The following is a 24,424-nucleotide window of genomic DNA, read 5'->3' on the forward strand; positions in this document are numbered from 1 at the left end:
GATGCGAGGGCGATGTAGAAGCTTAAGCTACACGGCTGAAGGGCACGCTGCAGCGCGCCGTAACAGTTTTACAACTTTTGCATGGGTGTACGTTCAGAGAAATAAGTCAATATAAAGGAGGTCTAAAATATTATAATTATACAGGGTCCGGCAATAGTGCGTCGGGCATCTGTAGCTCCTAGAATAAAAAACTTGGAAATTTTGTTTAAGTGCAAACCTAAAGTATGTACTAGGATGTATTTCAGGAAAATATTTTAACTTCTATAGGGTGGCTCAAAAAAGTGTGAGGCGATCGAGATGATTTTTTTTAAATGGAACACCCTGTATATTATTGCATTTCTGACTTCCTTTCTGATCATATTACATAGTTCTAAGATATGAGTAAATAGATTTCGATAATTTCAGAGATATTAATAAATAAATAAAAAATATTATAAAAATCAACAAAGTCAAAAACACAAAAGTCAAAAATCAGCTTATTACGTCAAACGCTTTAAGCAGGAACGTGATTAATCAATGACCAGATTTTTCGACACACCCTGTATACATTTTAAAAAATCTTAAAATATGTAAAAAAAACAATATAAAATATACGTGTTTAAGCGTTTTTTCGGAAACTTGACCGTTTTTTAAATAAAAAATATTGTAATATTTGAGGGGTAGTTTCACCCTCTTGGAACTGGAATTTCGAAAAATCCCTTCTTATCGAACCTCTACACCCTAGAATCAACCTGTATGCCAAAATTGAGCTTCTTATGTTGAGTGGTTTGAGCAGGATCGTGGTTAATCAGTATGTCAGTCACTTAAAGATTTTATATATTAGTATAGATATATTTAAGCACTAGTTGATTAAAACAAGTATACCATTAATATTGCCAAATATAATTTATCCTCTCATATTATATGCATATTTAATGTTTTGATTAAAACCCACTTGAAAATGAATTTTAGGGAAAAGTTTTCATGAACAATATAAAATATAACGGCTTTAAAATATAATAATGAAATTAAAAGCCAAATGCAGTATTAACGAACGCAATCTTCATTATTTTTATAGCTGTTTGGTTTGAAAATAGTTATTCTGCTTATTTTATTTTCTTTAGATGCTTAAAGTTTTCCATCTATTTTATGTTATTGAGGGAAGTAAAAACTTCTTCTGATGTATTTGTTTATTATGCCAGAAACGACTCCGGAGTATATACTTTGAGTAAAGTTTTGTGACTAACCCCCCACTTTTCCCGTATCCTGAATCCACCCCTGGTCGATGTCATCTATTACCTGGGTCTTTTGTCATATCCACTCTATTCTTTTCGTTCTCTCTTGGTTACTCCCAGCATATGTTGTTCTATTGAGCGTTGTGCGACCTGCAGTTTCCTTATGATGTCCGTTTTAAGCGTCCATGTTTCGCATGCATAGGTCATGACTGGTAGTACACATTGGTCGAATGTTTTTTTTTAGATAAAGTGGCATTCTAGAGCAGTAAATTACAGGTGGATCACGACATGTGTTACAATCCTTTACACCTTCTTAAAAATAGCTTGGTGTTTTAAACATATTTTAATTGCGTAAAAAAAGACCATAGATAGTTTACCACTAAAACAGTCAGTGATATTGATGTGATTCTTTGTTCTGTGTTTTTCTTCCAAAGGCTAGGAATAATCGTTATTATAAATGTGTTTGTTCTTTGTTATTAGTGAGTTGTTAGTTTTACTCACACACCTATGTTATATTCAAATTTTAGAGCATTTTTCTATGTTTACCTATTTCTCTGAGTGTGTACGTGTTTCTAGAGGCGCACCGTGAAATTGAGGCGAAGCCGGATGTAAAACATTAGGCATGAGGAGAATTCTTATTATATCCACTTTTTGGCTAATTTATTATTGAGCCTTAGTCCAAAAGATGTGGCTTATTAAAAAGAAAAAGGTTTCTGATATTTTTATGTCAAACTGTTACATGGGGTTAGTCCTTTTGTTAGTCGATGTTTTTAACGTGTAAAAATATTGTCAATACATCTATTTAGGCCAACTTGGATTTATATCAATTTGGGAAAAAATCATGTAAAATATAATGAGGGGAGGGGATCTGTGCAAGCTCACAGAAAACTTAAGCTTTTTTTGACTTAAATCATTTTAATTGCTTAAGTTATTTCAATTAGAGTCATTTTTGAAAGCTGACTTAAGTAATTTTCAAAATGATTTGTGATTTAAATTTTTATTCCAAAATATACGCCTCAGAAAAAAGTAATTAAATAATTAAAAAAACCTTAAATTGTTTAAAAGAATTAATTCTTCATAGAAAAGACTTAAATCATTAAAAACATTTAAATTTTTTCGTAAAAGATTTGTCATATTTTTTTCCATAGCAACTGTTAAAATTGCCTTATATATACAGGGTGTTTCAAAACAAATGCGAAAAACTTCAGGGGGTGATTCCTTGTTCAAAATAAAGGGTGGTTTGCTTCATAAACGTTGGGTCAAAAGTCAACCATTAGGGAGATATTGCGGTACAAAGATGGCGGAAAAATAATGTTTTTATTTTTTATCTTGAAAACGAAAAGAGATAGACTATTAAAATTTTGTGGAAGCATTACTGTTATGAAAACACACTTTCTGGTAATTTTTTCACTTTTTTAAAATGAGTGGAAGGGGTTGAAATAAACTACCCCTATCATTCTTGTTAACGAAATTTAAAGAAAAACCTTATCAAACACATGCAAAAAAATTGATTTGGATAGTTTAGTTTGTTTGGAAACTTTTTTATCTCTTGTATTTTTTTGATAAAACTCACCGATTTGAAATTAAAAAATAAAATGTAAAGCATTACATGTCAGGACAAAAAACATTTTCTGATAAAGAATCTAGTGTGCTGCTGTAATTTTTTTAGGAAAAAATCTAGTCGGCCGCTGTTACTGTTTAGGATGTTCCTAATATTATTTTATTTGACATTACTCTACTGCAATACGTTATTATCTAGATGATTATTATTATCGTTATTATCACTAGATTCTTAATCTAAAAATGTTTTTTGTCCTGACATGTAATGCTTTACATTTTATTTTTTTATTTCCAATCGGTGAGTTTTATCAAAAAAACACAAGAGGTAAAAAAGTTTCTAAACAAACTAAACTATCCAAATTAAAGCATTTGCATGTGTTTGATAAGATTTTTCTTTAAATTTCGTTAACAAGAATGATAGGGGTAGTTTATATCAACCCCTTCCACTCCAAACCAAACCAAACCAAACCAAACCTTCCACACATTTTAAAAAAGTAAAAAAAATACCTGAAAGTGTGTTTTCATAACAGTAATGCTTCCATAAAATTTCATTAGTCTATCTCTTTTCGTTTTCAAGATAAAAAATAAAAACATTATTTTTCCGCCATCTTTGTACCGCGATATCTCCCTAATGGTTGACTTTTGACCCAACGTTTATAAAGCAAACTACCCTTTATTTTGAACAAGGAATCACCCCCTAAAGTTTTTCGCATTTGTTTTGAAACACCCTGTATATCAAAAATAGTAGACAAAATAGTAATTTAAGGGTAGATTAAATGATACTTTAGCAGCGAGGATAGGTTATAAACTTTATTTCTTCTCGCACGTTTTTTAATTGCTGCCATTTTTGAAAATGTTTATATTCCTTTTCATAAGTTATTCGGGATTTAAATGGAAGTAGTTTGGATATGGCGTTTGTCGCCTCAGCCTGAATATCTGTTGGTAATTTACTTATTTCGTTTTGAGCCATTTCTGGCTCCAATTCAATCAGCAATGGACATGAAAGAGAATTAAAAAATATTGACTCAAAACTGCCAACTAAAGAGACAGCTTTATTTATTTGTCAAATTACATAGAAAGAAACCAACGCCAACCCAGCACAATATTTTTTCTACTCGTAATAAATTCCTTGAAATAATAATTTTTTTTAAATTAATTCACTCGTGAATTAATCTTTTCGGTCGACGATAAAATGCCATTTTATCGTCTTGTATAAAAAATAACTATTATATATTTTTATTAGTGATGGGAAAAACGGATTAATTTCAATAATCGAGTACTCGAGGTTCAAGCGATTTCAATAATCGAGCGATCGCTCGAGCGACATTTCGCTCGTATTAAAATACGGTTTTTCGCCCGTCGCTTCTCGCTTGTACTTGCAACTCGTAACGCCAAGCTGTAAGTTGCGTGCGCAGAGCACTTATTCTTTCGGTGATGAATGGTAAGTAGCAAGCGACGAGCGACGAGTACTGCTTGGTTTAGTTTACTTTGAAGTATTGTCGATGTTGGTCGTAACATTTTGTAACGCAACGGATAACGTCGTATAAATTTGCTACCTGCATTGTATGTAGAAAATTCGCTCGGCTTTGTATCGAGTATGTCACATTAAAATCGGATTTCAATTTATTTCATGGATCGCTTGCGTTGGTCGCTCGTTCACTTGCATCGCTCGTTCGTAATCGCGCGATATCGGTTATTTTAATAACCGAGTACTCGAGCGAATTTTCGCTCGAGTTATCCCATCACTAATTTTTATGATACATTTTTAACAGCATTTCTTATTAAACTGTTAGGTGGCAGCCAGGCAGCAGATAGAAAAACAAGACTCAATACCACCAGCAAAAAATAAAAAGTTAGTTTTTCGAAATCAATTTCGTTATTTGGCGTGTCGTAGCGAGTCTGCTGTCTTTCAACTGAATCAAGTGAATCTCCTATGTGGATTTGTCCTACTACGTTTTGAATACCTGCTAACACATTGGCGTTTTCATAAAAATTTTTGCTCTGCTAAAATCGTTAATACCGCTTATATTTTTCAAAATTTCCATGCCGTTTTAGAGAAAATTAAAAAAAACTTGAAAATATAGTTGAATTTTGAAGTATGGAGTCCTAAAAATTAAAACGCGTTTTTAAGGTAATATAATTTCATTCTGGGATAAACTATTATTGATAAGATAAAATTTTGATTAACGTCATATTTTTTGACGTTTTAAAAATTAAAGAAACACAATATTTATTTCGTTCAATATTACGAAAAGGGTGATAATAGTTATCGGAAAATGTGATTAACAACAGCAAAAATATGACGTTAATTAAAATTAATAATAACTATCGATCAAAGAATGAAATGAAATAGAAACACCTTTTGATTTAGGTATACTCAAACTTATTTTTCTCAAAACATGCATGGAAATTTTGAAAGGAATATACGGGATTAGCTTAAAAAATTTTACTTCATCTAAAATGGAAATGGAAGAATGTATTTTTTTTAAAATGTCAATAATTAAACAGTTTTTCGTCTCGTAAAGATAATCTAGGGACATACTGTACAGGGTGGGTCAAATTCGACGCTTTTAAATGGAAACACCCTATTCTATAGGAGATAGACAAAAACAAATATCGGTGTCTGGAGCTCAATTTTTGTCAAAAACATGATGGTGAAAACCGCAATCGATATCTGTTACCGTTTCGGAGTTACGGGGTGTTTTTCAAAAATATGCATTTTTAACAAATCGCTGTAACTTTTTTGCTATAGAAAATTTTGTATTTTTATGAAAACATTTCCAAAGCACCTTTTTACGTAGAATTTAATGGTTTAAGTATAATTTTTTTAAAATTAATAATTTAAGAATTATCAACAGAAAATTTGATTTTTTATATGGGACACCCTGTATATTTTTAATTTATTGAAAAGAATTTAAAATTACCTTTCCAAAAATATACACACTTGATATTTTGCTCGATTCCTCTTCGAGATATAGAGTATTTAAAAATTCGCCCGCTTTAAATAAGTAAGTAGGCTTTGAACGGCACCGGCTGTAATGCAAAAAAATTCTAGCTGTGAACATCAATTAAAACGAAAATAATACTAATAATATATTTGCTATGAGAGATGCAGAATTTTATAACAATTTAAAATACCAAACCAACTGGATCACATTTAAACTATATCTAATAACAATAAAAATAAATAACAAACCAAGACATGAGATTTTGCTACAGGTGTTCGACATATCGACCGTCTTCTGTTATGGACAGACCTTTTGAACATTTCTCGCGGAATTCATTAACTCAGTGGGGGTGAAAGATACCCCTCATAACTGCTAAGTATTTCTAATTCTTGTCTAGATTATACGGAAGAATAAGGACCAAGAGACCTTTATTCTTCCGCAAATATATCCATAGGATTAGATCCATGGGCACTAAATCAGGCGGTCTCGACGGCTGGGATCTTGGTTAGCTATTCAATGATTCCTGAAATGGCTGCAAAAATTTGCTGATAACTTCAGCGTTCTGAGGCGGTGCGTCGTCTTGCTGGAAAATTGTTTTCAAGTTCCATTAAGGGCATATCATCACTAAGGGGTCCAGAGCCTACTAGTTAAAAGTGGCGAACTTTTAAAAATTCTGTATTTCGAAGGGGATTATAACAAAATATCAAGTGTGCTATATTTTTGGAAAGGTAATTTTAAATTATTTTCAGTTAATTAAAAATATAGAGGGTGTCCCAAATAAAAAATCATTTTTTCTGTTGATAACTCTTAAATTATTAATTAAAAAAAAATTATATTTAAACCATTAAATTCTACGTAAAAAGGTGCTTTGAAAATGTTTTCATAGAAACACAAAATTTTCCATAGCAAAAAAGTTACAGCGATTTGTTAAAAATGCACATTTTTGAAAAACACCCCGTAACTCCGAAACGGTAATAGATATTGATGTGCGGCTTTCACCATCATGTTTTCGGTGAAAATTGAGCTCCAGACACCGATATTAGTTTTCGTCTATCTCCTATAGAAAAGGGTGTTTCCGTTTAAAAGCGTCGAATTTGACCCACCCTGTAGAGTGTGACGAAAAACTCTTTTTTCTAAATACTTTTTTTTCAAATAAGGTTTTTTGTCTTAAGCTTCGTTCAGAACATCGCAATTAGTGGTATAAAGTAGTGGTTTCAATTACACTTTATACATTTTAGCAGAGATTTTAGTTTACGATCATTCACAATGTTTAAAAAACACAATTAAAATTAATAGAATATCCTAGCAACAGCTTGCGGTAATCACTTGTATCCATGAAGGAAAGATGAAGGAGCATAATGCTATCAATGTATTCATATTCATGCATGGTGGAAAAAGGACTCTAAGGTGGGGATCTTTGACAGTTCTGTTTGACGAATTGACACGTTTGAATTTGATTTGAAATTTTGTGGATTTGTCAGTCTTTACGGAGCTTATTTTATGTTATTTATTATTTATTCTACTACTGATATTTGTATAAAGGTAGTTAATCTAGATAGACATTGTGACAGAACTAAAATTAACAGTGACACTATCGCGATTTATCGAAAAAGACTCTAAAATAGTTGGTTGTGTAGCGTGCGGTAAATCTCGCCAAAAATCGAGTGAAATAATGGAACAACTTTTCGCTAGTAAGTGACTATATAATATACATACGTGTAGTAAACCGATCATTTATGAAATTCACTTAAATTAACTAATTATATATTTTTTCTTGCATTTTTGCTTTTATTTACTACTTGTCAAAGATTTAGATGTCAAAGAATTTAGATACGTCAATTTGACTTACCTGCTTCAGTAGTGTATCGGATGTTTATGGTTATAAATAATTATTATAACTTATCTATTTTTATTAGAATTTTATATTTTTATAACAATTTTAATAACTACTAACATTTATTCACAACGTAAAATAAAAAAAATATATTGAGTCTACCCCACGTCTACCCTACATCACAGTTTTACATGTTTTAAATAAAATTAGAACGGCACTGATAAACCGGAATTTAAGTCGGCCATATTTGAGGCCCATCGCGGTGTACCTAAGATTTTTGATATGCTCCTTCCTTAGTCTTCTTATTCAAAGCAAAACATAAACATTTGATTTCTAACCATATTTTTCTTTTGACAGATGATAATCAATGGCCAAAATGACATTGACAAATTTTGAAGTATAATTAGTGGAAAAGTTGAATGTTTGTTAACTTTTTCCATTAAGTAAAAATCCTTACCATTTATTTTGACGTTCTGAATGCGTACATTCAAAGTAGAGGAACAAACTTCTACGCTAATTGAAACCACTAATGTATTCCACTAATTGCGAGGGGCTGAATGAAGCTTTAAACTTTTTTTTCGATAATTCAATAATAATAAAAAATCTCATTTTTAGTAAACCTTTTATGGACACTTAGCGTTTTTTGAGATAGTTTCTTATAATTACAAATTGTTACAAACTAATTTAAATTTTTGTTACAGAAAATAGAGAAACCGTTTTTAGACGCCGTGGAAACAACGTTAGGTGATAGATACACGTCGAACGTGGAGAACATCTACCAGATAACCATCAAGTTCATCATAGAAACTTTGGTGAAGGGTTTCGACAACGCCAACGCCACCACTTGAGAAACGGACCAAATAGACTGAAAGCAATTACAATTACAATTAATATACAGGGTAATTCGTCCTAAGTGGTTAAAAAGGCAAAAAAGGAGATACTCAGTAGGTCCAAAAATGATTCAATTAATGAAAATATCGTATAAAATAATGTGATCGTGCTTTGAAGTAAGATTGTATATCAAGTTTATTCTTAAAATAATGTCTGTACCTTTGTGGTGATTTCATTTCTGGAAACAAAACACTTGGTATTTTGCCAGTGAAACAGAATCTAATGAAATTTGAAGCCTATTTTTTTTGTAAAATACCACAGAGTTGTAATTCACATGGAACTTATTTTTTAAATTTCTTATTCAGTGGCGAAATACCCACAGTAATTTTCCAGAAGTTTATTATTGTTAATAATCGTGTAATGATAGGTGTAAAGTTATATACATTTATGTGAGAGTGTTAAACTATTAGAAAGATATTTGATCAAAAATATTCATTCCTACAGTATATTATTATTATACACGTAAAGTCTACTTTTTATGGATTTTATGGAAAAGACAATTTTATATGTAACTTTTCAACAAAACAAATCGACAGTCAGATATACAGGGTGAGTCTTAAATAAGTGCAAAATTTTTTAGAGGTAGTATATTTCCACCTCAGAAACACGTCTATGAGGTTTATATTTTCTTAATGTGGCAACATAGGTAGTAGATTAAATTTACAATAAAGACAACCCATAAAAGATTCAGCGGTTTCAACTCAAAATTTAAACGAAAAATTATTTTTTTTAAATTTCAAAGTAAAATATGTCGGTTATTTTGGACTTATTTGAGAAACGGTAAAGAGAAATGTTTCTTTTATCGAGATCTACCACCCCTGAAAATATTTGCACTTATTTAAGATTCACCCTCTATATACAGAGGGTCCTCCTCGGTTTTTTGTTTTTTAAGAAAATATTATTTCAAGCATTTTTTTCCAAATTATCACAAATTTGATAACAAAAACTTAGTCATTTTAAATAATACCTTGTAACTTGTAATACTCTTTTGCTTGCTTATTGTTTATTATATTAATTTATTATTCTACTATTTCTTTTTAATTCTTCGTATGGATACTATTCAAAAATATTCAAAATAATGCTGAAAAAAATCTATTTGGAATAGACTATATGGAAAATAAAATGTGTATAGAAAATAATTTACAAACAAAATTTGGAAACAGGGTTAATATTTCAGAAGCCTATAATTCAACATATAACTCCCTGTGAATTGGATTCATTTTTATCTACCACTTAGAATGGATTACTTTGTATATATAATAAATATATTGATGCACATCTTTTATTTTTCGTTTAATTGAATTTTATTTAGTATTTGTTACGTTTTGATATTTTATTATACATTTTATTATACTCATATTTATATTCAGAAATATTAGTCAATCTTTTACAAATATTTATAATAAGTTTTTGAAAACATTTTTATGTTTATACAGGGTGTTTCTTGCATATAAATTATTTTTGTAAAAAATAATAATTTTGTATTTTTCTTTAAATTTATTTGTACACTCAGATGCAAAAAAACCCAAGGGAGAAATTTTTGGACAAATTTAAAGAAAAAAAATTTTGTTTGTTATTTTTAGCCCTATTTTCATGAATTTTTTAGCAAGCTGTATATAATTATATCAACTTTAATTCGTAAACTTTTTTTTTATAAACTTTAGTATTTCGCATATTATACAGGTTTAATCGAGGGGTTGTTTTTTTGCCCTAATTTTGAAACACCCTGTGCAATAATTTCGTGTGTAAATTTTCTTAAAATATAATTTTACGGTCAGAACCATAGAATAACTAACTGAAAGAAATGAAAACTCCTATGTTAAAGCCTGGAAACACGCGCTCGACGCGATGCAAGCGGGCTACTGGCAGAACTAAAAGTTCGCGCCATATTTTTAAATGGGCCTTTACTGCCAGTTCATAAGTTTTTTACTTATATTTGGTAATTTCAATCTAGATTATGAACTTATTTGTAACAAAACATTTTACAAAATAAAAATAATGTATTTTGATACAAATAAATTAATAATCTAGGTTGAAATTATCCCTGAAATTAGAATAAAACACAAAAAATTTGTAACTTGATTATTTTATTATAACATTGTTAATAAAATTACATATAACACATTCAACACTATACAAGTATATATAAAAGTTATCAGAATTTATACAATCAGTTATAAGTAATTATAAAAAAGGTTATAAATTATAAATAAATAATTCATTATATAAAAGACATATGAATATAATTTGGTATAACTTTAATCTCAACTTTAATGACCTATTCAAATAGAAACATCTTACAATTCACATTATATAATACACAAAGCCAAGGGACAAAAATTGTTATTAAATCTATTCTCGATGACTCGAAGCATTTTTTTTCAAATAAAACAGGACATATAGGGCTTATAAATAATACAAGGGTATAGAAAATATATAAATAAGTAAATACAAATATATTTTCAACCTAATGATTAATGATTATACTCGTTTAAATAAATAAATGATCTTTTTAAAATTACTTGTTTGTCTTTGCAAATTTGTATATTTAATATTTATCTAAAAGCGTACACTTACATAAATTACTGCACAACCTTTAAAATTAAGCTTTTAATATGTTATACAAATTCTTGATTCGATATAAATACACTTAAATAAAACTTTAAAATTAATGATCTTCCAAATTTCTGAGACAGCCATTTTGTTGAAAGAATTTGTTTTGATTATGAGAAATTTCATAAAAATTATCACAGGGATTAATTAATCTTATATATTAAACTACTTGGCTTTTAAATTTCACAATCCTATCGTCCAAAATACTCTAAATTCGCAAAAATCCGTAAAATATTCCCATAAAAACAAATCACAATTCACTTCCACCTACTTCCACTTCACCACAAAACATCCCCCTTTAGAACTTCGTCTGTCATGTTAAGAAATGAAAGTAAATAATAAAGCGCCTCTCGTGTTTGTTCGCACTCAAAAAATTTCAATTAATGCCTGTATATATTTTTAATATATTTTTTAAATTTACATTTTTTTAATTATTGTAAAGTAATATATTACATTTAAATGGAATATATTACATAACAATTATGTCAATTACAGGATTACAAGCTTGTTTTCTAACATTTTTTAAATAAAACGAATTATAAAATTTCAATATATGTATATTTGTCGTAGGTATGAAAAAAGTGAAATATAAAATGGACAAACGCTTACTTACATTGCAATAAAACTTCCACTTTTAGTTTTGCAATCCAAACGCAATATTTCTATTACACAAATAACAATATCCTACAACACTAAAATCACTGAAACTTCCGCAGCTGACAACGAAAACTGAAAAATATAACGGCAATTTTTGTTTTGCACCTGCATATCAACATTAAGCTGTACTATTATGTGTTTGTTGTTGAAATAATATAAAATATCTAATTATAACTTAAAAATTTTAATATTTTAACATGATTTTAACTACTTTTGACAATAACTAACTTTTTGTTATCAAGATGACGGCAACTGACATATATGTCATAATATTTGAATCTTAAATATGTATGTAATATAATTTAAATTACGATAATGCAACTTTATACTAAGAAAACATTTATACATTCCCAAAATACAACAGAGCTAATAATATAGTTTGAAAACAATGAATATTGAATTAAAATTGAAAAAGTTAAGCGCGACCCCTTGTGTCAAAATTAGATGATTAAATTTTCGCAATTTTTACACCATTTGATGACCGGTGGCGCCTCTAGTGTTTGTTCGGGCGGTTGGTCTTTTACTCCCGCTTATGGCCATTAAAGAAAAAGTTCTAAAGGGGGATGTTTTGTGCACTTCACAGAAACTGACAGACATTGCCAAATATGGAATGACGTTTATTTTTCAATTTATTTTACTGATCTAATTGATCCGGGTCACTTAGAAATTAAATTTTTATTAAATTATTTAATTATAATTGTTTCTGGCGAAAGCAACTTCATATCAATGTTTATTCATAGGGTAACAAAGCACATCACTGTTAAATTATGAACATTTTATATAAATATTTACATTTTCTACTCCAACTACTCCAATTACTCCACAGAGAATCAAACGAATTGTTAATTAAATTATACTCTGTGGATGACTTGATAAAATCATGATGAAATTAAAGTCCCTAGATGAATATCTAGGGACTTTAGATGAAATTTCTACGCAGCGCCATCTATCCCTCTACTGGTAGAAACTCCGCCGTGTTTCCAAAATTCAAATGGCAGTTTCATCCGCCTGGTCAGAACCATGTCTCCTAAGCATTTTGTTTTTTGGATCATGTCAATACATGCTTTGGTTAATTTTTAAGAGCGAAATGTTATTTTGCAACGATTATTTTGCAATTTTTTCAATTATCATTACTTTTGATGTAATTTTTTAACATGACGAGATGGTTTGGGTGACTATTGTCGTAACGTCATATTACGCTGCATTGGATACTCTATAATAAATAAAAAAAACGTTAAAGACTAACGATACAGTCCTAGTTTTAATAAACATTAATACGATATTAAAGAAAACATCTCTAATACTGAAGTATACAAACCGAAAAAAAATTGTAAAAAATACCCCAATACTTTGTATTGCCTCCCCTGGCTGCTATAACTGCCTGTATACGTCCTTTCATACTGTCATCGAGACTGCAAATATCATATTGCGCCAGGGGCGCATATACGGTAGGGGTAATGGGGGTAATTACCCCTCCCAGAAAAAAATTATAAATAAAAAAATTTGGTATAAAATAAAATTGTCACAAAATAAATTAATAATGTCAATCAAAATAGAAGTCGAGAACAATCTTATTTTATTTTTTTCCATATAGTCTCAATACCTTTGAGCGAAAATTTAATTTAAATGTATTACTTTATTTAAATATTGCCACTACCCCTCCCAGACACAATCTCTGGATGCGCCACTGTATTGCGCTATGCGCTATGCTTTCCTATTCTTCTTTAAGAACCAAGCGAAGTTCATTTAATGAAGCTGGTACCGCTTCGTGACCTCTAACCCTCCTGCCAAGCATTTCTGAAACGTCGAACATGATGGGCAGTTCATAGTAGTATATAGTTCACAATAATCACCAAAGCCCCCTTGTCATATTGACTTCAAAAAGAAATTATAATTGAAAAAATTGCAAATTGTAGGTGGCACGTTCATTTCGCTCTTAAAAATTAATCAAGGCATATATTGACATGATCCAAAAAACAAAATGCTCAGAAAACATGGTTCTGACCGTAAAATTATAATTTAGAAAAATTTGCTTACAAAATTATTGCACAGGGTGTGTCAAAGTTAGGGTAAAAAAACAACCCCTCGATTAACCCTGTATAATATGCCAAATACTAAAGTTAATAAAAAACTGAGTTTACGAATTAAAGTTGATATAGTTATATACAGATTGCTAAAAAATTCATGAAAATAGAGCTAAAAATAACAAAAATATAACACTTTAAATTTGACAAAAATTTTCTCCGTTGCGTTTTTTTGCATCTGAGTGTATATTTCAGAAAACTTTTTAAAATTAAAATTAAAAGAATTTGCCAATTCATACATAACTTACATATGGGGTATTTTCAGCAATAACAATTTAGTTTAAAATAAATGTTTTGAACTATACGCCTTCTTTTGAAAAGTTAAATCAAAATTGGATTTGTCGAAATCTAACAAACACATTTAAAACAAAAAGTTACTTAATTCCTTTTACGGAGATCCATCACTCAGTAAACATATTTTTACTTAAGTGTTTAAGAAATACCCTGTATAAACCATTTTTTAAATAATTTCTTTTAAATAGCTAGTTATTTGCAATTTTTTCGAGCAAATATTTATTGGTGTATGTATAGTAATGAATGTCAAATTTATTTTTGAGTCAATTTGTAAATACAAAAAGTATTTTATAGTGTCTTCCCGTCTGTTAGTTTTAATCATTTATATTTTTGGAATAAAAATTAACGGGTATTGACATTAACATTTTTAAAAATTGGTCAAAATGAATATAAATCATTTGATTTAAAGTATTTAAACACTACAATATCAGTTTTAAAAATTGGAACAAGTAGTTATAAAAAAAATGTATCACTGAATTTTTTTTCTAAAATACTTTCTAATACACAAAAAAATAAACAGATTAAAATAAAAAAAAATTAACTTATACAGGGTGGAGCCTCTCATACGCCGCGGAGGCTTCAAGGAGAACGGCAGTTTGTATTGAAATTAAATTTTCTGAGCATATGTAGGTTAATACAGAGCACTTTTTAAAAATATAGAGTTCTACAGGATGTCCCGAAAAAAAGTTACATATCAAAGTTGTGTTTTTTGTAATGGAACACCCTATATATTAATTGATTTTCGGATTCTAGGAGAAAAATAAAGGTAAGTTTTATAAGAGAAGTATATGACTAAAATGTAAGTTTTTTAACATATTTAACATTCTCTAGAAATAAAGGACAATTTTTAAATTACAATAAAAGTTACCTAAATTGGAATTTACCCGGTGTAGCCTAATATGTTGTTAAATTAACTATTGTACATTAAATCAAATTAAAACTTGGTCCAAAAAGTTATACAGGGTGAGACAAAATTAATATTGAACATTGGCCACCTTTAAAAGCATATTACTCTTTTATTTTAAATAGAACACCCAGTATATTATTCCGATATTCAAAAATTGTCTCTTCAAAATACTATTAAGGTTGCCTACCCCTCAAAGAAAAAAATTCCTAGATATTTTTATTTACATGATTTCATCTGAGTAGATCTTTATTATTTGATAAAATCTAGGTGGCTGTGATATGTCTGACGTTACTTTAGCATAGCTGTCTAATCAGCCCAACTTTAACAGCCAGTTATCATTTTGTGTCAGTTAAAACACAAAAAAAATTCTCAGAAATTTGCCGAAAATGCAAACTTATCCTATATCAGAGAGAATTGATATGATATATGATTCTATTAGTTTTGCATAAAAGTGAATGCAGTGTGCATTTACCAATTAATAGAATACTTAAATGCTCCTGATTTATCTAGTATAGGTTCTTTATGGGGATATGTTAAAGACAGTGTTTACAAAACTCGACCTACTATTGTCGACAACATGAGAGAAATTATTGTAGCTGCTTTTCGAGGTAGAACTCAACATATGCCTTTTAAAATGAAAAGATCCTTTTGAAAAGACAATAATTTTATGCAATTAACAGGAAAGGAAGCATTTTGAGCATATGATTTCATCTAGCTAATTTTTGTCGCATAATTATAGGTTTATATCTAGTTTTAATTCTGTAATAATAAAAATATGTTTGAAACGTGTATCTTTTTATTACCGTTGGTTATTTTACTTTTACAATTTTTAATTTTTGTTAAATTAACAAAAGGTATATCACACAGCCACCTAGATTTTTTTTTGAACTAATAAAGATCTACTGACGCAAAATCATAAAAATTAAAATATCTAGGAAAATATTTATCTGAGTGCTAGGCAACCTTAATAATATTTTGAAGATAATATGTAAATTCCCCATTGAATGGAGTAACTCGCTTTTAAAAGTGACTAATGTTCCATATTAATTTTGTTTCGCCCTGTATAACTTTTTGGGTCAAATATTTATTTGGTTTAACATTCAATTTAGGCAGCTGTTATCGAAATTTAAAATTGACTCTTCATTTTCACAAAATGTGAAATGTGTCAAAATCGTTAGATTTTAGGTATCTATATGCTTCTTTAATAAAACTCACTTTTATTTTTTTCCTAAAATCCGAAAACCAGTTAATATATATTGTGTTCTATTAGAAAAAACACAACTTTGATGTGTAACTTTTTTTGGAGACACGCTGTATAATTCTATATATTTTTATAAAATGCTTTCAGGTAATCTACATATGCTGCCAAAATTTCACTTCGATATAAACTACCGTTCTCCTTGGAGCCTCCGCGGCGTATGACACCCTGTACGAAAATATAAAATTTAAATTATTAAGAAACTAAAAAAAAATATAAAATATGATAAAACAAAAAATTTGACATATACTCCAATTTTTTAAACCGTTAAATTTTGTTTTTTGTTGTTTACAGGGTGAGTTCTTTTTATAGTACTATCACAAAATAATTCCTTAACTTCAAAATCTTTTAAAAGATTTTGAGATATTTGTGTGTGATACGTCAAAAAAATTCACTCTCTTTAAGGTAGGATCATCGTCAAACGAAATGTATATATATAATATGTTTGTATATAATATTAGTTTATTTATTAATATAATAAAAGAAAAAAAAAAGACAAAGATTTGGTAATTAAATAATATAATAATTTTGTAAGCTACGTATACTTATTTTATAATTAGCATTATTGGAAGAACATAAAATAATTAAGAAAGTTAACACTGGATTTGACACATTGATTAATAGGGATTTTACAATATCAATTATTGTAAAACAGAAAACAAGTATTTCACGAGTATTTTGTATCAAAGATAGCTCTATAAATGTAATGTATTTGTCACTGATGTTTAGTGTAAATGTCTTTTTTATTTATAGATTTTTTAAAATACAACAATAGTAAAAAATTCTTTTTTAGATTGTCGATATAAAGTGTTTTAAAATAACTTTATACAAGGAGGATATGATTCAATAACTGTAATCTAAAATATCACCTACTATTGTAATCATAGATATGTGTAAATGATAGACTAATCAAATATATAGTTCATATCAAATAAACTTTTAGTCACGCGATTAAGCTTGACCGACACGGTGCGGCGTTGTCCACTTTAACATATTTTCTTTTAATTAAAATATTTTAGGAAAAAAAAATAAATTAATTATAAATATACAGGGTTGTTCACCACATACGACACGGAGTATTGTAGCTAAACGATGAGATTTTTACAAATTGTAAGTTTTGGGTTCGATGAAGGACTATTAGAGGCACAATTTAAAAATAATTTTACAAGATACAGAGTGTCCCAAATAAGTAAAAAATATCAAAGTTGTATTTTTTTAAATGGAACACCCTGTATATTATTACATTTTTAGTTTCTACGATTAAAATAAAGGTAAATTTGATAAGATTTATTATACTTAAAACTTACCGTTTTTGAAATATTTTCAATTTTGTGAAATTGCTGTAAAAATTTTAAGGCTTCATTTCTCCAAGGGTATCAAAGTTTTTAAAACTAAATATTTACTGAAGTTTATTTACTGATCAGTTATTGTGTTGCAATTATAAAAATAATACTACCTTATACAGAGTGTCTAAAAATTTATTTTAAATAATTATTAGCTTCAAACGGCAATAACTTGTTTTATTTAAATGGAACACCCTGTATATTTTACGAGAATCAGATGCACAATTTAATTGTCTATCAAATTATATTATACCATTTTTTACCTATCTCTTTAAGTTTCTGTGGAAAATACATTTTCTTGTAATTTAGAACTTATTTATCAATATACCCATGGACTATTGACATTTTAGATTATTTTTAAAGATGTACCACATTTTTAAAGAGTACAGATACTAATATTGTCGATATAATTTGTTTATTTTATTAAAAAATAAAAAAAAACTGTTTAAATATTTGTTAAAGAGGACCAATTAATATGATTTCAGTATTCAAACTACATTAACTGACTGTTTGCGTTGATTAATAATAATTGCTCCAAATACTAAAAAACTGAATTTTGTATGGGCATTAGACAGTGTGATAAAAAGTAACACCTTAAAAATGATATTTCATTTTTTAATAAATGCTTATTTATAACAACAGAGACTTTAATTTGATAACTTATTATTATATTGATTTCTGACTCAAATCCACATTTATTTATAATAATTTATTAACAAACACAATTAAGTATGTAATTAATTAGTATATGGGCGGAAATAATGGTGTTATATTTAATTAATGGTATACTCTTTTTTTTTATAAAGATTTAAATAGTTTTCTTTTTGCATACAAATGGGCTAGTAATATTATCGTTTTGCTAAAAACGATAATATTACTAGTCTGTACATTTTGTACATTTGTTGCTTCAAAACAATCTAAAATGTCAATATTCCATGGATATATTGATAAATGAGGTCTAAATTATAAGAAAATGCATTTTCTACGAAAACTTGATGGGATAGGTAAAAAATGGTATAATACAATTTGATAGGCAATTTAATTGTGCATCTGATTCTCCTAAAATATACAGGGCATTCCATTTAAATTAAAGAAGTTATTGCCGTTTGAAGCTAATAATTATTTAAAATAAATTTTTAGACACTCTGTATAAGGTAGTATTATTTTTATTATTGCAACACAATAACCGATCAATAAATAAACTTCATTAAATATTTAGTATTAAAAACATTGATACCCTTGGAGAAATGAAGCTTTAAAATTTTTATTGCAATTTCACAAAATTGAAAATATTTCAAAAACGGTAAGGTTTAAGTATAATAAACCTTAATCAAATTTACCTTTATTTTAATCGTAGAAACTAAAAATGTAATAATATACAGGGTGTTCGATTTAAAAAAATACAACTTTGATATTTCTTATTTATTTGGGACACTCTGTATCTTGTAAAAATATTTTTAAATTGTAGCTCTAATAGTCCTTCAACGAACCCCAAACTTACAATTTGTAAAAATCTCATCGTTTAGCTACAATACTCCGTGTCGTATGTGGTGAACAACCCTGTATAAACATTAAACAGTTATTATTTACATCATCAAAACTCACCTCCTTAACAGCAATAAAGGGCCATTACTATCGCTTTGAAAATAAAATTGCGATGAGTTTTTTACGGCTATTAAGCTATCTTGTATCTTGTACCACTGGACTGCAAGGTCTGCTAGTACAAATTTTTAAGTTTAAAGTATCACAACACAATTTATTTACATTAAAAAACTCGTAATACAAAACCAAACTGTCAGAACGAATGACAATGTCAGGAAATAAATAAATAGATGTGGTAATAACTTGACATTTTTTTTATAGCAGAGCGACCACCTGAATCTCCAGCGGGACATTTAAATTGCAGTTAGTCAACCCGGCGCCGAATATGTCCATGGTTGGCAACAATGAATTTAAAAATCGCGCCCTCGATTACGTAACTAAAAGTTTAATTGGTATCGAATATACACTGATTTTTTTTGACCCAACATATACAAGCAAAATTGGTTATTTACATTTGGATTTTACCACAGTCTTATTTAACCTGTTTTTTTTAAGATTTGGCATCATTGACGTAGTTCCAGGATCTTCATATAAACAGAAAAAAAAAATGATAAATAAACATCTATAATATTTAAACATCCTCTACACTATGCCCGGAATTTTCACGAAATATTTCCAGAAATATTTCGTGTAACATTTCTCGAAATACTTTCAGAACTAAACTCAATGCTTATCTTATGTTGCGGTGAATTGACTTGTCTCGGCCGCGAAACAGACCGAAATCAACCGAGACAAGCCGTGATTGGTTGATTGTTTTTTTTATTGTTATTGCGGAATTGTTTCGGGAAATGTTTCCAGAAACGTTTCGAGCAGTTTCGACAAAACTTATTTTATGACACGCGCGTCTATATTTCTTTGTACTACTTCGCGAAGTAATCATGGTCAAACTTTGTCAGAGAAATAAGTAAACATAGAGTATGAATAAATATCATTATTTTGTATTGTAATGGAATGTAATTAAATGTAATACCACTATATTACACTGATACGAAAAATCAAAAACAGTGCATTTAGAAAACAGTTACCGATGGTAGATTAAAATGGCCATTTCTCGAAGGTTACACAAGAATATTTAGTTTTAATCATTGTCTAATATTATTAATTACAATATAGGAAAAAAATAAATTTTCAAAACTTAAAATCGTAAAACTGCAGGGCAACAGCGACTAAAGCTTCATTTTCATGCATCCGTTGTTCGACGATACGATGATACGATATTAATTTTATTGGTTGAATTTAAAGGCTTCGATTGGTTAACCGTTTCTAACCAATGGAAGTCTTTAAATTCAACCAATAAAATTAATATCGGACCATCGTATCAACGGATAACGGAGACATGAAAATCAAGCTTAAAGCTTGATTTTCATGCAAAGCCTGATTTTCATGCATCCGTTATACGTTGGTACGTTGGTCCGACGATGCTCTGATTGGTCATAGCGTTTTCGCGCCACTTTTCATCCGTAAATATTTTACTTCAGCCCGACAACGGACCCGTTCATACGATAACGGACGTTTTGACACTTTTTTGACAAATTTAATCTAACAATAATAAAAATATAAGTAAAATAGCAAAATCGTTATGGAAACGAAAATATAAAATAACACCAACATATATCCGATAAACGGAGGCATGAAAATGCAATAAATTTAAAAACTGCGTTATTTTCTAACCAATCAAAGTCTTTAAATTCTACCAATAAAATTAATATCGTATCAACGTATCGTCGGACAACGGATGCATGAAAATCAAGCTTAAGGCGGTCCGCCTTTTATCAGCTTATAATCCACAGTGCACTATATGCAGTAATTATTTAAAAAATCGTCTAATTATATTTCTTACTTTTGAATGGATTTATATCAAACCAAACAAAAATATCGTTTACAGTTTACTCTTATACCGGGTCCAGACCAAGGCGACAGAAAGTAAACACGATTTGGAGACAAAAACAAGATAAACTTGCGACAAAAAATGGGGAATTTTGACAAGACAAACTTAACACAAATTGTCAACACCAAGGTACAACAAAGTCAAAAGTTTAGTTGATGAGAATGAATTTTATTAACCATGTGTGATTTCACTGGTCTCCTACTGTTGACAGCACACGCCATCCACACTGCGCCGACAACTTGTCGTAAAATATACGAACAAAACATAAACACTTTGATCTTTACCGACTCGAGACGGGACATTGAAAAGTCTCCGAATTTTGAAACAAAACAAAAATGAGACAAAAATGTCGCAGAAATGTATTGGATCTGTCGCAATTTTGTCGTAAAACATGAATGTTTCTATGTCTTGTCGTTGTTTTGTCTGCTTGGTCTGGACCCGGAATTAAAAACAATAAGAGAACATTGCTTTTAAAAAATGTCTGTGGACCATACTTTCGTTGACATTGGGTCAATCAATAATTTCCCCAATCAGCTCGATATATGTATTGATGATGTTACCAGTATTGCTCATCTAGCAATACTACTTTATATTAATCTATTAAGGTTGTAAATAATCATATTAAGCGGCCTATACATTATCAAACAAATTGTGCAACAAAGCGATGCGCAACGCTGCGTTGCACAACTGATTCAGCGGTCCATACACTATCAAACAAGTTGCGCAACAAAACGATGCGCAACGTTCCGTTGCACAACTGCATCACCATGCACTTAGTAAAATTTTGATCAAACTTTTTATTAAAAGTTGTGCATTGTTTGAGAAACAATCATGTCCTCAATTGCCACTGCGTCAATTATTATCGTATATACCCTAGATGATGCCGATGATACCAAAAAATGAAAAAGAAAACAAAGAATTTGGATGAAAGAACTAAAATATTGCACAACGAAACGCAACACACACATACACTACACAACGCGTTGCGCAAACAGTGCTGTTGCACAAAAGAATTCAAACATTCTTGAAACTCATCAAACAATGGCGCAACGCCTCAAACATTGCCATACATTGGCAACTCGTTGCGCAACAGCCTGCGTTGCGCAATTTGGTTGATAATGTATGGGCCGCTTATACACAATTTTATATACTAATTCATTATAATAAAATTACATAATAAAAATATTGTAATTATATTCCTGCAGATATAGTGAAAAGTTCTGTTCTTAAATATCTACTACACATTTTATAAACGCGTGTTCAAATATTAATCTTGTGGAATATATATAAACATAAAACGGAGATGTAATTATTAACAAAATATCATCGTAACAACAGATATTTTAAAAACGTCTAAGTTTACTTATTTCACTGAGATTCATAAAAAAAAGTTCTTTGCCTCGGGTATAGATACCGCCCCGTTGTGAAGTAGCTCGAGACAAAACGAAATTGAACGAGACAACAGGAAGCAACCGAAAGTTACAAAAAAATCCCCCACACCCTTCTCAGCAATTTGACGAGTAGTTTCGGGGTGTTTTTAAGAAATTAAAATAGATCGAGACAAGCGGAGACATGCCGAGACAATACAAAGTGAAGAGAGAAAACATGGAATAACCAACCGTCTTTGTTATACTACCTTGACATACTTCGAGATGATTCGGGCATAGTGTACAGGGCGTTTAACATGTCCAATATTTCTTATCTTCAGTAACACATGAATATTTCTTTGCATGTTATCTCTATGTGGCATTCAAAGATATTTTTTAAGTATATTGCCATTTGAAACAAAAACTTAAAAAATATGTAGTTAGCAGATATAATAATTAGTTCATTATTAGTTAGTCCTTGTAGCATTTTTTTTAAATAGAGAGATAGGTTACATCACATGAAACATTAAGAATTTTGTTCAAGCTAAGAGCAACCAAGAAACTGGTCTCTAGCGATTTTTAACATAGTTTGTTTTTATGAATACAACATGTTTTGGATTTTTAAGTTTTGTTTTGTGGCAATATTTCCAAACATTTCTAAAAAAATATTAATCTGGTGTAATAAAGACGTATAAACGTTAATTTTTAATTTTAATTTAAATATTATTCATAAAATGTTTGATAATGTATATTTTTGTAAAACAACACCGTAACAAGTGAGATACAATACACGCTTATCTATATGAAAAAATCTGAAAATCTTTATTTAAATGTGCTAAAACTATATTGTTTTCAGCTAGATTTGCAAAAGAAACTATTATATATTTGCAAATCTAGTTTAGATTTATTATTTAGTGCCAAAATAAAATTGTGTTTGTAGTCAAATAAATATTTGCGCTATTTTTAAGAATACTTACAAAAATAATATTGCACCCTAATTCCCAATATTGGGTGTTTATTATGAAACCAAAGGCGAGCATAATCTAGTCTATATTATTAATTTATGTTCTGAGATTTTTATTTTTATCTGTTTTGTATATTCTAAACTTTGTTTTATTTTATTATATTTAGTATTTCTTTGTTGTTTCCATTTAAAAATACATATGTAAATATGTTATATCAAGGAATCCTTCATTCTAGTCCCTTTTCACAATTTTTAACAAAATGTTTATAATCTAATGCGGTTAATATATTTTGATTGATATTTTTTTATAAATTACCATTTAATTTAATTTTTGTTTTTATTTATGTTAATTTTATATATGTTTAGATTTATTTGTGTACCTTTTATTAAAGTTGGGGTGCAAAATTGTTTAAACCGATGCAAGAATGATTTTTATTCATCATTATTATGTTGTTGTTAAGGTGGCATATGTATATGTACATCCATGTTGAATGTATAACGTTGTTATTTCCGTAGCATCAAATATAGTTGTATGACGAAATATAATGTTTTTGAATGTGAAAAGATGCTGTTTTATTTTATCTTCCTTATTTTCCTATTCTTTGAAACATGTATCATTAAGTAAAAAAAGAAGAAAAAAAAATGTTAAACACTAACATACCGGTTGCGTCTCAAAAGAGACTCACCTCTAACTTTTTTATTTTTTAGAAAATAAACGAGATTTGGTATGTTAGTATATGACATAAATTAGGATTGATTGGCATATTCAATTGTTTTTGGTCGCTTCCTGCTTCACCGGAAATGACTAGAACTTTTGATTTTTAAATGGCACTCCAGGTGTATTTTTACTTTATTTGATATAAAATGACACTCTGAATAGAATAACATATCATATGTCAACTTTTGACATTTTCGCTTAAAAAATCGTATTTTAAATTTCAATCTAGAGTGCCAAGACTAATTTTTAATCAAGGAGCCTTGGAAAAATACATTTCATCGT

The 24,424-nt window shown here is 29.1% G+C and overlaps 1 protein-coding gene across 2 annotated transcripts in view; it reads left to right on the forward strand.

Annotated features, from left to right (window-relative positions):
* Positions 1-9,028, forward strand: part of LOC115875850 (neuroglobin-like) — a 126,127-nt gene extending 117,099 nt beyond the window's left edge. For both annotated transcript variants that reach the window (XM_030891383.1, XM_030891384.1), the window contains one exon: positions 8,258-9,028. In XM_030891383.1, coding sequence (XP_030747243.1) covers positions 8,258-8,404 — 147 coding nt within the window. In that variant the 3' untranslated portion in view covers positions 8,405-9,028. The remainder of the gene's footprint in view (positions 1-8,257) is intronic.
* The last annotated feature ends 15,396 nt before the right edge of the window (positions 9,029-24,424 follow it).

This window comes from Sitophilus oryzae, unplaced genomic scaffold, assembly GCF_002938485.1.
Source record: "Sitophilus oryzae breed Bouriz unplaced genomic scaffold, Soryzae_2.0 scaffold_1396_pilon_pilon, whole genome shotgun sequence".
Taxonomy (NCBI): domain Eukaryota; kingdom Metazoa; phylum Arthropoda; class Insecta; order Coleoptera; family Curculionidae; genus Sitophilus; species Sitophilus oryzae.